Below are 17,314 nucleotides of genomic sequence, written 5' to 3'. Positions count from 1 at the left end.
AGTTAAATCGTAATTAAAGTTAAGTCTACATTGATTGAAAAATGAATGTAAACAGTGAATTGGAACGGTAAAACAAACGCTTTAGAAAAATAAACGCTTCTTTCACATTCCGATGTTCGAATTTTTTTATTTCACAGAAGGCTTCATTCGCGTTTCTAGCATACTTCGCTTACGCTACGTTACGCTACTTTACATTCCGATCTTTATTTTCGCTAGGGTAGATATCGGATCGCGATATTCTCGGGACAATTACAGAAATAATAATAGACATATCTTCTTTACCATCACGAATGTACTCTTAATTAATGCTGCGAATTAAATAGTAATAAAAAATAATTGCTAGATCAGAGATCTCGCGCTGCGTAGAATTGTTGGCACGTTTAGATAAAGAAACATCGGAAGAGGATAGTCTTTATTAGTCTTTCCATTACTCGGATACTCCTCAGACACCCTTTACCCTTTTCTACCGCATTGCTGTATCGATACGAAACTAATATAAAATCATCGGTGAACGTCATTGATCGAATAGTATCATCGTCATTGTCGAAATGACAATAATATTAAAAAAACAAAAAAAAAAAAAAAGAAAACAAAAAAGAGAACGAGGAAGCTATTCGCGTCGAACGTCCGCGCGCGTCGATGACGTCGCTCGCTCCTCGTCGTCGGCGTCGTCAGGGGGTGCGGGCGCGGGGTAGCGAGGGTACGACGCAGAGCGTCGGCTCCGAACGGCGCGTCGAAACGCCGCCGGAAAACGTAACGTGTTTTATCGATTTACGTCGGCGGCCATATTCGCGTTCGCCACCACCGGTCAGGCGCACTCCGGGTCTCTCCGTTCCACTGTCGTCGTCGTCACCGTCGTGGTCGTCGCCGTCGTCGTCGTCGTCGTCGTCGTCGTCGACGAGGGACCGTCGTTGGTGTACGGCAGATATCAGGGATACTCGCCCCCTTTTTCCGGCCGTTTCTTCACCGCCATCGTTCGTCGCGCGGACGACGTAGCGCGATGCGCCTCTAGTACGATCGCACGAGGGATAAATCCGGCCCGCACGCCCTGAATCGTCGTTCCGTAGCCGATTGTGCCCGATATACTCGCGATATAACGCGCGAGTCCGCAAGTAGTTACAGGCCGAGTCGAGGCCGCCGCCGCTGTCGCCGCCACCACCGAGTAAACGCCCAGGGGAGGACGCAGCTCGACGAGAGAGGAGAGTGAAAAAGAGAGGGTGCAAACCTCCGACGACAGCCTCCGTGTCGTGAGTAGTACCATTACGGACGAACGAACGAAGATCCCTTTGGCCATCGGGATAAATCCTCCGTGTGGCGGGTGTAAAATTAGAAATCGATTTACCCTTCGCGCGGATATAATCAGAAACCACCCCCGGCTCGGCACGGTGAACGGTGTAAATGTGTCTTTAATGATTGCCGTCTGGAACTGCGCGGTTTTATTATCCGTTCGACGAGATTCTACGCCGAGAATCACGCAGATTTCACGGGAGCGGTGAAATTTCAAGGGAGGGTGAACGCTTTTCTCGCCGACGAGGTGAAATAATCGTTTCCTACCGCTTTCAGAAGTGCGACTCGCTGGTCAATGAAGACTCCTCCTTCTTCCTTCTCGTTCGTCGTTTTTCCAGATTGTGCTTTCCTTCCTGCTAATTCGCTGTACGTTTCCATATGTAACAGTCGAAGGATCGGATAAATGACGATAAAATTGCGAATTCTCTTAAACACCCTTAATCTGGAAAAAAAAGATGTATGCAGATTGTCGTGAAAAACAGAAAATGGACAAATTTATTTTTAGATTTTTAATTTTTAGAGATTAAGCTAATTCAAATTCTTTATATTTAAATCTAGATTTTTACTGGAATTAATTATTATTGATATAATGATGTAATAACAGCATGATAACTCGCACGGGCGATAAGATACAAAAGTCGAGTGTGAGAAATTGAAATACGTCCGTAATTGTACATTATTCAAATAATTAAAAAAAAATTTTTTTTAATAATTGTGTGCGACGTACATAAATTTAACCGAAATTTAAAAGAAAATTACGGAAATATCTATATATTTATTTTAAGGCACTTTTGACGATTAATAATACGATGAAAATTTTGTTAAATGCCGTCGTGTACGAAGTCGTATTTTGGCAGCCGTCACATATTATGAAATTTCCGGCAGAAATTTTCTTGAGCAAATGCTCGCAGGAAGCGATATCGAGCGCCGTCGAGACTCTCTGATATTCAAATGTCGCTTTAGTTTCTTATACGATTCTCTTGAGACTCGTGCGAGACTCGTCTGATTTCTGAGAGCGCAGAGCACCGGCAAATTGAAAAACACAAATGTACGAGGCATACTTTTTTGTAGTGTCCGTTCTGATTTTTGCAACGCAAGCGATTTCCGTGGAATTATTTTGGCAGGGTGATCGGCAATTTTTTTTTTAAAATGGATGCTGCATTACATTTACCACGTCCGAGTGAAGGAACGCATGTTCTTTTTCCCCTCATCCCTTTGACACTTAACATTTTTGCTCATAGTACCGCGGTCATGGAGACGTTCATTCATGAAAGGGGCGTTGGATGTTTCAAGAACGATCATGATGAAGTCGTCCTTGAGAAGGATGTAGGCCAGTCGATAGTCGAATGACCGGTATTTTAAAGAGAGAAGATACCGTTGACACCTCGTTCTCTCTTACACGCTTTTCATGTCTCCGCATATCCATGTGTTTGATCCCCTCTCAAAAACGGCACACGGAGTCGATATTTACATTTCATCTCTGCCCCCTTTTCATAATATTAATTATCTTTTTTTTTATAATATTTTATTAATATTTTAAAAAATAATATTATCTTTGTTATTAATAAAATATAAGGGAGAAATGCTTGCACAACATATGCTCGCGCAACACATTCATAGTTTCTCGATTATACATGAAATTAATTACATAAATTTTAAGATCGTTAGAAAAATATATTATTATTTAATTATATCTGTAATGTATTAAATAACGGAAAAAAGATTGTCTAAACATTTTGAACTACAGTTATATATCTGAGGGAAATGTTTAATTCAAGAAATCTTCTCTTCTTCAAGCAAATTTCTATTACAGTCCGAAAGTGTTCGAGTGTCACTTTAGAATTTATTGACATTTTCGCTATGACTATAAATTGTTTGTGGCTGTTTGTGAGATGACACTTTATCGTTTCAATAAACGTTTGCATTTTTCCAACGCTCTTAAGCGCCTGCCAAGTCAAGTGTGACAAGTGTCCGTTATTTTAGTAACTTACGGAAAACATCTGTTGATGGGCAGGCGGGCAGGAAGGAGAAAGTATATCGCGTAAGAGTTTACTCTCAATCAAATCGGTTATTTCGGGAAGGCACGCGTGAGAGACATTAAGATAAATCAATATAATAAACTTTCCAAACTCTCATTACGTCATATATGTATAATAAAAGTCTCTATACCGCTATGCAAGTCAAACTTGTTAATATCTTTTCAGTTTTTATTATTGATAATTCGGGTGTCGTTATTGATTTTATGGAAATATAATATTATTCTATCTATAATTGGAAAAAAATACACACACACACACACACACACACACACACACACACACACACACACACACACACATATATGCGCGCACATATATAAGTTTACATATTATATTAGTGCAATATCTGTATACGTATGGTTTCCAATATGCGTTACTTTGTCGGAATTAATTTTTATTAGGGATATGAGTAATGGTTGCGAACAATATTATTTAGCTAGCTGTCTATTTATCAGCACCAAGTTGTATTGATTTGCTCTTTAAATGTGCTCGTCTTACACGCATACGCGCATTTATGGGGGCGGCTTAGACCACATTTAGACATTTCGATTAATGTATAGCCTAATCGTTCAAAATTCAGACAAATGTTTCAACCGTGTCTGATGATAGACCGAGTCGATAGATCGATTCGAATTTATAAATGGAATGCGAGACACTTTGATTATTATTTCTCTCGCTTCTCTTTTTTCATCAAAGAGCGGGTTTACATCGGAGAAAAAAACGATATACCGTTCAAGCTCACTTTCCCAAAGAGCTTCTTTGTGGTAGAAAAAAAAAGAGAGGGAAGAAACAGTTTTTAAATGCAAAGCGAAGGACGTGCTATTGATAACGATAAATTTTCCCAGGGTAAATTTGATATTTGCCTGAGTGGATTTTAACTATGAAATAAACGGCGGAAATATTTTAAACTTTTCGCAGGCTTTGAGCGCAGCGTGCGATAAATTAATTCTTTTCACGTTCGAAATAATTTTCAACATCGGGCATTTTTTTTGCGCTTTCTGACGAAAATGGTAAGTCAACGCGAAAAATTTGTATGCTAATTCAAATTCTGTATAATAATTAATTAAAAAATGCGAATGAATTTTTTTCCGATAATGAAGGGAGGGGGGTTGAAAGCATTGATAACTTAATTTGAATTTATAATGGAAACTTTTAGCGATCTTTTTAAAATAATTATACGTCGATTCAAACAACGTATCGGCTTCTTTAACTGATGAAGCCGAAGGCGTTTGATCGAATTTTTCCGCGGAGAAAAATTTACTCGATATTATTATTCGAGCGCGCTTTATATTCAAGAAGCTACCTACTTTTATCACGGTACATTGCTGATGGCGTCTTGTGAGCGAGCTCTCATTTTATCTGGGATAAGTAATCCTTTTCCAAGTTATTCCTATTGATCTCGCTTACTTATTTCTGCACGCGTTTGTGTACGCATCACGTATATGCATCCAAAGTACGTTCTTACATTATATTCTTGCAAGTTTTAAAAAAAGTACAGAGACATCTTCTGCGTCGACAAGCATCGATAGACGAATACAAATGCTCATACATCTCAGGATATTTTAATTATATACAACGAGAAAAAAATCTTAATATAAAGCTAATATAAAGCATACAAAAAATATATCGCTTATTTTCTATAATAATGACACAGTTCATAAATTATATCATATCTGAGTTGTTTGCGAAAAAGTACATGTCTTTCTGAAATTCTTATTACTGGTAGAACGTGGTATAATTAAACTTTTAAAACTCGCTTCTAAAACTTTTAATTTTGCATAAAGTTATAAGTTAAACAAATTGCTTTTAAGGATTTATTTTCAGAGTAAATGAGAATTCAATACACTGAATGAAGAACTAATGAAACTTTTATTTCTCTACTATTAATCATATTGGTCACATACCGAAATCGCATTTGAAAATAATAGAATGAAATCTTATTGATTCAAAACGTTTGAACTTATTTTCCGAAAAACTTTATTTTTTTGTGTTATGTCTGTAGCAAAGCGAATGTGCTTCCATCTCCATGTGCCGCTAGAAAAGGAATGGTATAAAAAGTTGAAGAGGCTAATTTAATTTCTCATAAAGCGAAACGTAGCAATGCAAGGCACATTTCCACCTCGTTTTACAAAATTATATTTATAAAATTGTGTACCTCCCCCCCCCTTATGCATAAATTAATTAGTTCTGAGACTCCGCGTGCGAAAGATAAAATCATCGAGAAGCCGAGAACGAGACATTTCACGAGACATTTCGTGTTCCACTCCGGCATAATCAGATTTCAGTTCCACCTTTCGAGTTCTCGTTCCTCTCGCTTCTTAATCCCCAGCACTTGATACGAAATCTCAACAATTCTCTCCCTTTCGCATCGTAACTTCCCATCTCATCTCCCTTTATTTCTTTCGCCCGTCGTTCAGTTATGGATTGACGCGAACGAACTCCCACGCATTGCTCGATAATACATCGCCATGCGCGAGGTAAGGCACCGCTTTTATTATTATATCGCGTCTGCCTCCCTTCAGCCCTGTCTCGGCAACCTTTTCGCGGAGAGACATTGTTTTCCACCAGCGGGATTCGACGGGAATCACTCAAGCGACACAAAATCCGTTCGGTCGTTGTCATCGCTATATCAGAATTCATGCGATAATTCGAGAGCGAGTTCCGATAATGAAAATCAATCCGCGAAGACTCCCACCCCCCCATCCAATCCCTCCCGTCCAATCCCCGAGGAAAAAGAGCCGCGTAAGGTCTCTCTTGGTCATCATTTTCTGTTTGGAAAAGAGTCTCGAGTCTCGCGTCAAGGCCGATGTCAGTGCAAAGGGCTGCGATTACCCTTTATGAATGGCCGCTGTTTACACCGGAATGCTATTTTCTACTTTCTACGCGCGATAAACGGTGTGACGCGCGTCGCGCGCAAATATCGTATTTGCGTATTGTGCTCTCGTTAATAGTATTCATCGCCATCCTCGGGGTCCCAGGTTTTTTTCCAGATACGCATGCGGCTTGAAACACACGCGCGCGCGGAAGCGCGCTCTCGTAGATTACGAAATCTCGAGTGGCATCCGGCTTTAGTGGCGGTGCTTACGTAGCGTCATGCTCCATTGTTGGTGACTACGCTAGACATCGCCATTAATTAATTCGAGCACTTCGAGTCACTTTGGAAACTTTATTCGGGACAAGATTCGGAAATCGTCCGCCGCAAAGGCGGAATCTCGCCGCGTTTACCGCGTAAAACGATGTGGAGCGAATTGTTGTCTCGCGGCATAACGTGAGTTTATAACAACAACGTCTTTCTGATGCAGAAAATGCCACCGTTCAGATTCAAAAGAGACACAAACACCGCTAAAACGCGTAGCGAGGAAGTCAGCATCGATACGACCGAGGCGGATATACAACTTCCTACATATGCCGAGGGAAAAGGAACTGGTGAGTCTTCCTTCGGCTTTATACCCCAAGCATTATAGCCAATAAATTTAAATCCCGCGTTTTTGCGTCGTATCGCAAAATTAAAATTTAATTGTCAGCGTGTCGGATTAATTAATAGTATTAAATAATAGTTAAAATGCAGACACGTGCATTCTGTATAATCGATCCTTTTCGCGAAATATTAACTTAAGCTACTTGTTTCCAGAAACGGAGGAGGTCGTAACTGAAAGTCCAAAGAAAACCTTGGAGGCTAAACTTGAAAACTTAGGAAAAGAAGTAGGAATACCAACATGGGGTCTTGTTGCTATTTTAATAGGTAACGGAACACTTGTTAACATGCGTTCCCTTCAAATAGATCTGCATGATACACACACACACATATATATATATATATATATATATATATATATATATATATATTTATATATGCATCATTTATGATGAAATTTGATTAAAATATATATATATATTTTTGCGCCTCTTTTCCCGATAGGAGTAGGCATAATTGTTCTCGGCATCTGCTTCTGCTGTATACGAAGATGTTGTCGCAAACGACGCTCCAAAGACGGCAAGAAGGGACTGAAGGGCGCGGTGGACCTAAAATCCGTACAGCTTTTGGGGAGCACGTACAAGGACAAGGTATGTATTCAGTGTGCCGTGACTTTATGTAGACATTAGAAACATACTTTACCCTCGTGGAATCCACTTCGATATGCGAAGGTTCAGCCGGATATGGAAGAATTGACGGACAATGCCGAGGAACCGGACGAGGCTGAGAGTAAGCAGAGCGAAGTTAAACTCGGAAAACTACAGTACAAGGTACACATCCGTTCCTTGACCGTCTTCTTTTGTCAGCACCTTTATCAGTACTGATTACAGATTATCAAGTGGCAAAAATCAAATAAGCGAGTTATCTAAAATTAAAATAAACTAAGGAAAATTAATTTGCAATCTAAATTCTATATTCTTTTGCGTTATTAATACAACTATTTCTTGGATTTTGCTTGAACTTTACTGTTTTTGTTATATGTGCGATGTGTAATGTGAATGTTTAAAAAAAATCAACGTATTTGATTGCAGCTTGAGTACGATTTTAATTCCAACAGCCTCGCCGTAACGGTAATACAAGCGGAAGAACTGCCGGCATTGGACATGGGTGGCACATCAGATCCATATGTAAAAGTGTATTTATTGCCAGATAAAAAGAAAAAGTTCGAGACAAAAGTCCACAGAAAGACGTTAAATCCGGTCTTCAATGAAACGTTCACGTTTAAGGTTAGTTAAGAATTGTAATATTCCTACAGAATACATTCCATACGTAATACAGAAAAATTATAATTTTATATAAATATTAATAATTTTAAAATAAAATACAATCTCTAGAACATTTTAAATTTCCTTAATTCATTCTATTTCTTTAATAAAATTATATTGTCGTAATTTCTTCTAATATTTTTATTTTTATTAATGGACACATTTATACAGAGCGTCCCTTATGCCGATGCCATGAACAAAACTCTGGTCTTCGCCATCTTCGACTTTGACAGATTTTCGAAACACGATCAGATTGGCGAAGTTAAAGTGCCGCTCTGCCAAATTGATCTAGCGCAAACGATTGAGGAATGGAGAGAACTACAGAGTGTTGAAGGTGAAGGTGGACAGGTGAGTCCAATTGGAGAATTAAGACAACTATGACGATACAGAATAAAACAATACAGAATTTAATGTATAAGTCCACGAACATGTATTTTCTTTTTGCCAAAATAAAGATAACTAGTCTAGTAATGATAGTAAATAATAATAGTTAAAATTTTGAAATATTTTGTATACAGAAAATGTATATAAGACGGGATTTTTTGATACTTGCAGGATAACAAACTGGGTGACATATGCTTCTCATTGAGATACGTACCAACGGCCGGAAAGCTCACAGTGGTCATTCTGGAAGCCAAGAACCTGAAGAAGATGGATGTCGGTGGCCTCTCAGATCCTTACGTTAAAATCGCATTGATGCAAAATGGAAAGAGATTGAAGAAGAAGAAAACGTCGATCAAGAAATGCACTCTTAATCCGTATTACAACGAATCATTTACTTTCGAGGTACCCTTCGAGCAGATACAGGTACGTAAAAAAGTATAGTTTGTTTTATCAAGATTTCAATTAATAAATAACAATTATGAAAAATTGAGAAAATTAAAGATGGATAATTAAAGGAGAAAGAAGTATTTTAAAGTTTTTACTATTTAATAATTGATACGGAATGCTTTGTTTTTCTCATTATAAGAAAAAAATAATTATTTTATTCATGTAATAACTAACGGATTAAATGCAATGTAAACAAAGTAAATTACTTAACATTTTAATTAGTCTTGTTGTTGTCAATCAGAAATTAGTCTCTTGTATTTAGAATATACTTAAATATTTTCATCGTAATAATTGTTCATAATTTTGAATTTCTTTTCTCACAATTGTATTTCTTCACTTACGCTGATATAAATTGTACTGCTCAACTTTTTAAGTAAAATATATGTGTGTGTGTGTGTGTGTGTGTGTGTGTGGAATAATAAGAATAATGATATATACTACATTTTAATGTTGATATTTTGGCACATGGTTTTTCAGAAAGTACAACTCGTCGTCACTGTAGTAGATTACGATCGTATCGGCACATCAGAACCGATTGGGAAGGTGGTGTTGGGATATAATGCGAGTGGAACGGAATTGAGACATTGGTCCGATATGTTGGCGTCTCCCAGGCGTCCTATCGCTCAGTGGCACACGCTGAAGGATCCTGAAGACGGAGATAAGAAGGATTAAGAACGTTGACTTTCCACTTAATATACGGTCAGTACTGATGAAATTGATTCGTAACACTCGATTTCACTTCTGATAACAAATTTTCCAAGTAATTCAAAATGATGATTTTTCTCTAATCAAGATTTTCCGAAAATTCATCCAAAAATTAAATTAAAGATGTAGAGTCATTAAGATTTCCGATATCTTGCACGAGTGATTTTCTTCTCGTCTTATCTTTTATCTCGCCTGCTTGACTCCAAAGAGTTTTATGATAGAGATGATTCTCTGAAAGTAGTCCTTTCCTTACAGGATAATCGATCGAGAGAGAAAAAGAGAGAGAGAGAGAGAGGAACGAAGAAGAGTAAGAAAAGTAGAGAAGGGTGTAGAGAAAGGGAGAAAGGAAAAGAAAGAAAAATCCATAGAGAGAAAAAGATAAAAACAAATCCATATTTAATAGTTATTAATAATCTATGATTAACTAAACGATAAAAATACCAACCATGAAGGATTTAACATTAAAATAATATGTTCCCACATGGAGAATGTAGTGTCTTGTATATATACGTATATCTAATATACTTCTCTCTGTAGATGTAACGTTGAATGATTTCAAGTATAAACATCCTTTTTGAGATATCGAGCAAGGAAAACGTTGAAGATACACAAAAGAAAAAAAAAAAATATCGACGCTTCAAGGAAATACATCATTATCTCTTAGATAGGCTTCCATCTTGTTTCGTTTCTTCGATCGCAAGTTTCCGTAATATACTTTCTAAATGCGTCGTTCATGTTATAAGAAGAAGTATACATATACATAACAGTTTCTGTTGCATTGTCCGTAAAAATAGCGGCATAATCTTCTTCCTAGGGAGAAAGCATACGATGATGATGCGAACGTTCCCGGTAGCGTCTGTGCGCGAAATGACAGTGATGAATGAAAATGTACCATTCGGATTTGTAAAAGATCCAGAAATATGGATTATGATATAATCGAGGGGCTCAGTAAGAAGAAGGAAAAAAAAAAAAAACAACAAAGTCTCAAGAGACGAAAATTATAATTCGAAATAAGAAATTAAATTGCTTCTTTTTTTTCGCGAAGGCAAAGGCTTTCGCGCTTTTATAGAGAAGTATCCGATTTTACGTATTATGTATTATTGACTTTCCGACTTCTGCGTCGTTTTTCCTTTTATCGAGTCCTTTAACGAGGCATTGAACGTGAACGTGTCGTTCGCGTATCGCTCCTTCGCGCGAGCGACTTATCGCTTCACTTTGAGTTACCTCGAAAAGAAGAAATCGAGATCGCGTCGTGCACTGAACTCTCCCGTGCACCTCGAAAGGTCAAAGCGCGGCTCGTTGAACGTCGCATTAAACGTCGCTTTAAGCAAGATGGACGTTTCTGTATTGATCTTCGGATGAAACGGCGCGTGGCGTATTTTCGTGCGACCCGCGAAGCGGTGCTTGAATTCGCGATTATACCCCTCGTGTTACTGTAGCTAGGAACTCGGATTATGCACCATTTGTAATGGAGAACTCACGATATGTTAGCGTGAAGTAAAATAGCACGACCGCGGGAGAAAAATTGTCGGCCGATTTCAACCGAGATCCCCTAGATCACCCTAGATCCAGTTGCTCGCGAAAATGACTTCCTACCTGATTAAAAAGAAGAATTTGTAATGATAAATTTCTAATTCGATGATATATTTTACGCGTAGTGGGTACTTACAACACATACGTCAAACGAAAAGTTTATGTGAGTTAAATCACACTATGGCTATATATGTAATCTATATTTCTCATTGTTATATTCCTCTTATTATATCATTATGTTATATTAAATTATGTTATACGTTGAAAAAGTTATATTATCGTTGTTTTATTTATATGCGCGTGTTACGTGATTAGATTTCGTTGTACGAAACGTTTTTAAAAAAAAATGTACGCGCGTGACTCTGATAAAGTCGGATGTCGAGTGCAGACACGAGACAATTCGTTGGGAAAGTTTTCGTGTCGTCGATTGTAATACTTCGCTAGTCTTACTCGGCTTCTGTAGATGAGTATGCGATACGCTTCGATCGATGGACCACGCTCGTACAAAGCCAAGCTGTCCGGTTTGCGAGGAAGAAATCGCATACACCGCGCGCACGACGTGATGCAATCGGGCGTCAGCTTTTTACGTGCAACTATGCAATTTTCTACTCGCTGTCACCCATTGTACACGTGCACACACACACACACACACACACACACACACACACACACACACACACACACACACACACACACACACACACACACACACACACACACACACACACACACACACACACACACACACGCGCGCGCACACACACATATATACATAATATGCATGATATCGTGAGTTACATCTGCCGTGAGTTATACTGCTATTGTTTCTAGTCATAAATCGCAAACGGGCCTATTTATCCTGACTTGCGTTAAACGATCCGTTAATTAACAGTATCGCCGAACAACCGTAATAGCAACGGAATCCAACGATATCACTGGACGTCTCCGAGGATATCCGTGTCGCGATTAGATATGAAATGCAGAATGGGAGGGAATGAGAAACTTGAATATACAAAATAATAAGTATCATCGTCTGTTGTAGAGTAGCGAAATTCCAGTATTAGTTGGGAATATTTTCAATTCATTTCATATTGCAACTCTTTATTGACAAACGGGACATTTTCGCGTTAAGATAATACTCGCTCAATTTCACAATAAATTTTCAAATCATGGGGAACACTTCACGCGTCCATGCAAATTTGTTGATGCGATTTGTTGAAGTTGATCTCAATTTTCTTATGTAAATATGTGTGCTAAGAATGTTTTTCGTTTATGATTATGATTAACACGCTGTTCGTTGGTCCGTCGTCTTCTTTTAATTATATATAGCTGGTGCAAGTTTAGTTGTGATAACCCGAGAGAGAAGTTATATATGCGATATCTAGTGATGGTATAATAAGAACACAGCAGCGTCCAATTGATGATATACTTAGGATGATCAAAAATCCTGAACTTCGAGGGGTTTTGAGGAGGTTTCTTTATAAATTTGTATAAAGTTTTTAATATTTCATTACGTTTTATTCAAATCTATTCTATTTACGGATAAATTTAATTATAATTCACTTGTTAAAAGAATTATTGTTTAAATTATTAAATAAATATTACTTTTCATCAAAATATGTGTATGCCTGTGAATAAAAGGATATGCTCATTCTAGGTACAAGGATATGGACGCTCTATATATATATATATATATAAAAAACACACATCGCGTCTCTTGATAATATATAATAATAACTAACGATAAATAATAATAATAATAATAATAATAATAATCACAATAATGTTAATAATAACCGAGGACAGCGAGAATGAACTATTTGGCGATATTTATTGATTTTAGCTTTGTATCGTAGCGTTTGCTCGGTGTATATAAGATTATAATTACGCGTTACACATCTATTATCGTTACAACATGAAGATTAAAGTAATTTATTGTAGAGTGAAGTTTCTCTTGCGGGGAATGAATGGAGCTGCTAAAGGCATTCTCGATCCTTTTCCCATATCTCTCTCTGTTTCAAAACTAATCCACCTATATATCTTTATCCCTATTAACGGGAAACGTGCTACGAAAATCTAAGCGTACTACCACTTTCGGAAAATGACAGAAGCGCAACATTGAGAAGATATTGGTTTTTCTTTCCGTTTAATCAATTTCCTATTTCAAATGCAACGTATATATTGTTAAATTTTAGAAATCATTTTCGATCGAAATTTCTTTCTCCTCTTCAAATTACCTCGTAGTAAAAAAATTAATTAATATAACAAATATAGATAATTCTTTGCAATTAATTACATACATGTAATATATTTCTGACAATTCGATACATTTTCTGTTCTTATCGTTAAAGGCTGACGTCAATCCCAAGTGGAAGATCGATCGGAAAAAAAAGTTGAAATTTTACGTGTGGAATGAGACGCTGACTATATCGTCACTCATCGAAATAAATAAAGTCTCGCTTTGTGAATTCGCAAAGCGAGAGATAATCGTCGATTGGAAGTCTCCTCCGCGACGGACGGATCGACCGGAGGAGATTCGATCATCAGGAAACGACAACGCATAGCATTTATCACACGCGCAGATTTAGGAAATCCGTAAACCTTATTGTCAAACAGTTAGAATGTTAGAGTAACGATTCGCAAATTGCGTCTTTTAATCTCTTTTAGCGTGTCGCAGGCCTTGGAAGAAGCCTCCTTCCCCTTTTCCTAGAATTTTCATCTTACGATCGCGCATCGCGACTCGTTGTCGATCTTCGTATGACGCGACAACGAGATCGTGATCCACGCGATCGTAAAATCCCTCGCCGATATCGTGTTACCAGGTTTGATTTTATCGTTTATTCAGGACCAATTATCGTAAACGATAATGTATCGGGTAGAGCATGTGCGAGAGGCACGTTATTACGGTAGCAGCACTGTACTTAAAACACTTTAACGAAAATTCATGGATCAATATATTGTTGAAAAATCGGGAGCGTGGCGTCGACCGAGAGACAGCTGCGATCGTGATTTATCCGATTATATTGCAGAGTTAAAATAAAATTAAGAATGGAAAAATGACAAAGAATAGAAAAATTAATTAAATATTTATAGTCGTCCCTGAGTTAAAAAGTACTATATTGAATTCTACTTCAAATAAACTCGATGCTTCCGTTCAATTTAATTTCCCAGTTTGTTTCTTATTTTTTTGTAAATTGCGTTTCAGCAAATGCGAGATATAAAAATTGCAATTGCAATCGGGACTTTCGGGGCGCGTGAACGTCAGCTCGTTTGCGATTTTACGTGCGTCGGAAGTACCGTGCGTTCATTCCTATTATCGGACGTGTGTGCAACAGTTTAATGCTTCCGTCGCTTTCGAAGTAATTTCATCTCTTACGAAATGATTTCCGCCATCGACGGCGCCAACGGAACAGCGACGGAACTGGTCGACGCCATCGCTCGCGGATTAAAAATTTAGCTAGAAATGGATCTACTCTCTTTTCAATTGTTCCTCTTTCCATGTTTGAACATTAAGACGGATACGTTGCTGAAAGAAAGAGATGGAGAGGAAGGAGGGAGAGAGGGAGCGGGAGCAGAAAAGGTGCGATCGAAAAGAGAATGGATCTGGTTAAGAAAAACCACGTACGTCCTATGTGTACAATGTCGCTCATTGTATTGACATCGTCATTGATATCGATTATTACCATTTACCATTTACGAGTAACGTATCTAAGTAGAGATGGTGAAAAATATAACGTGATGAAGTAATAGAAACTAAGTAACGTGCACTGTGTAGTGTGATAGTCGTAGATCGTACGCTGATCTCAGGATCATGTTGGGCGAAACACGCGACTCGTCAGGAAATCACGATCGATCCATCCAGCAGGCTAAAAAAGAAAGAGAGAGAGAGAGAGAGAGAGAGAGAGAGAGAGAGAGAGAGAGAGAGACCAGAACGGCAGAAAATATATTGCAACTAATAATATAATCGATAAGAACCTCGCAAACACTCCTCTAAGAAAAGAAAAAAAGAAAAAACATATGCATCGATCATTTGAATTGAAATCAGCAATTCTCAGAGGCATCGACACTTTTATCGCTGGTCATTTAGACTGGATTTCAACCGTCGCGAGAGGCGTGCGAGAGCGTGATTTATTTCCGTTTTACGGAAATAAATGCGATCATGTGAGTGTTTCTCGAGTGCATCGCGAGCGAAAGGAGGAGAGAAAGATGGATCTCCGTTTAAGTAATCGATATACGTTAGCGTTAAATCCGTTCATGCACATGTATACCGATCGCCGAGCAACAGCATGTAGCGCGCACGAAAATAAAAAAGAAAAAAAAAGGGTGTAAATAAAAGTGGAACACGCGAAAAGAGCATTTGTAAAACTGTAGTTTAGTCCGGACGTGACGTCCTCGAAGAAGCGAGTTTACCCGGAGAACGAGAACTGCGTTTTTACCTCTCCATAAAAAAAATTTCATTCCACATCGCGAAAAAAAATCGAACGATGATTCGGCATCGATGATCTATGTTTTGTGATGACATAATTACGAGCCTTGCCGACAAAACTACTTTCTCTTACCGTCTGCTAAGAAAAAAGTGTCAAGGATAACGTAACAATCTACGATTTTATTGCGTTAAATCGAACTCTTTAATAAGCAAATAAATTGCTAAATCTTGATACTTGTAATATTTCGATGAGATTTTTTTTTTAGGACATTTTTTTTATCACGTCTCATAAAACTCGTTCGATAATTGATTATCTTTGTTTACTTTATGGAACATTTTATTCAGCATAGAACTAATTGATGACGTTTATTATACTGCAATCGATTATTGCTGTAATGCGCGGAAAAGATTCCTGCACCGAGATTAAAATTTCGAGGGAGACTAGCATTGTCCACCTTTACGGTTTACATTATCGCGTTTTTCACCGTAAGATACGTACTTTGTTTCTAGCTCACGTGAAATCGCTTAATTCCTCGAGACGATGCTCGACGGATGCTCGTCGTATCTCGAGATCGGGGTCGATGATATTTAAAAAAAATTCGGATGCGTCTTTGCCTACGTACGTATGATGTGAGTACGGAGCGTGTTGGAGCACAGATCGAGCACCGGCGAGCATCGTGATCGTAGGAAAGATCATATCTCTAGAAAATATACAAACCTCGCGAAGGTCCCATCTTTCGGAAAAGAGAAAAGAAAAATCGAGGCCGCCGAAGCGCCTCCGACTTGAAACGAAGATGTATCGACTTGTAATCATTCCATTGCATATTATACATACTATTAAGGTTTAGTGCGGCAGTATATTGTAAATCCATAGAAGTTATTACTATTATCGTAATAATTATTATGTAATAAATATTGTTGTTAACATAAAATGGCCTTGATGTTGTTGTTGCGAGGATACCCATACGAAAGAAATCTGTTAAAGCAGTGAGTACAAGTAGTCGAATTGAATAAAACACAAGTACAGTCTAGTAATGTTTGTATTGCAAAGATCTCTTCACAAGACAAAAGCCTTTGCTCCCAGGTTCAAATCAATCACATTATAGACTACAAAATTTAATTATGACATATTAATAATGATGTATTACACAACTATCGCACAACGATTTGGATCGCGCTACCGGAGGTGACTTTAGAAGGGAGGAATAAAAGAGGATTTATATTAGAATACTATACAACGTAAAATTAAATTTAAAACTACGCAAGCGGATCATGTGTTTTACAAAATATATTACTTTACCGTTGTGAAATAGCTTTATAAATTTTAACGAGATACAGACACTCGAAAATACAGATTTTCGAAAACTTCGCAAATCTTACAAAATAAATTCGTTGCGCAAAGCTACCTCACTTGATGTAACTCAACTCGTTTTTTACAACGTTCGGTGACGCGATCTGTTGGAATAGAATATGCACGTTTAAACATGACAAACAGATTCGTCTGCATACACTGAAAGATTCCCATCTCGTAAACACGCGCGGCTTTAAATAAATAACGCGTACGAGAACCAGCGCGGTAAGAGCGGGAGTGAAAGTGTTACGTGTTAAGCACGCGAATCTTTGACTATACTTAATTAATCGGTCATCGATCGGACGTCAATGAACGGCACGAGGCACGCAATTTCTGCTCTTCACGTCGATCATCGCGCAACCTAAACGAGACTGTTCCATCCAGAGAGAACGGAGAGAGAGA

The 17,314-nt window shown here is 38.0% G+C and overlaps 1 protein-coding gene across 6 annotated transcripts; it reads left to right on the top strand.

Moving 5' to 3' along the window:
- The first annotated feature begins 783 nt into the window (after positions 1–783).
- On the top strand, positions 784–16,493 carry Syt1 (synaptotagmin 1). 6 transcript variants are annotated; one of them, XM_089070586.1, is made up of 11 exons: positions 1,274–1,534; positions 5,744–5,803; positions 6,629–6,752; positions 6,958–7,068; positions 7,246–7,391; positions 7,473–7,571; positions 7,833–8,027; positions 8,238–8,414; positions 8,622–8,873; positions 9,375–9,596; positions 9,858–16,493. In XM_089070586.1, the coding sequence occupies exons 2-10, from the start codon at positions 5,795–5,797 to the stop codon at positions 9,567–9,569; spliced, it is 1,308 nt and encodes a 435-aa protein (XP_088926712.1). In that variant the 5' UTR covers positions 1,274–1,534; positions 5,744–5,794; the 3' UTR covers positions 9,570–9,596; positions 9,858–16,493. The 6 variants fall into 6 exon arrangements, with proteins under 6 accessions (XP_011641138.1, XP_088926712.1, XP_011641139.1 ...); XM_011642836.3 differs by lacking the exons at positions 1,274–1,534; positions 5,744–5,803 and adding an exon at positions 784–1,247; XM_011642837.3 differs by lacking the exon at positions 5,744–5,803 and having other exon boundaries at positions 1,275–1,534.
- The last annotated feature ends 821 nt before the right edge of the window (positions 16,494–17,314 follow it).

Source organism: Pogonomyrmex barbatus, unplaced genomic scaffold (genome assembly GCF_055798465.1).
Source record: "Pogonomyrmex barbatus isolate J1 unplaced genomic scaffold, ASM5579846v1 scaffold10, whole genome shotgun sequence".
Classification (NCBI taxonomy): Eukaryota; Metazoa; Arthropoda; class Insecta; order Hymenoptera; family Formicidae; genus Pogonomyrmex; species Pogonomyrmex barbatus.
Note: the sequence above shows the minus strand (reverse complement) of the source record. Positions and strands in the feature narration are given on the sequence as shown.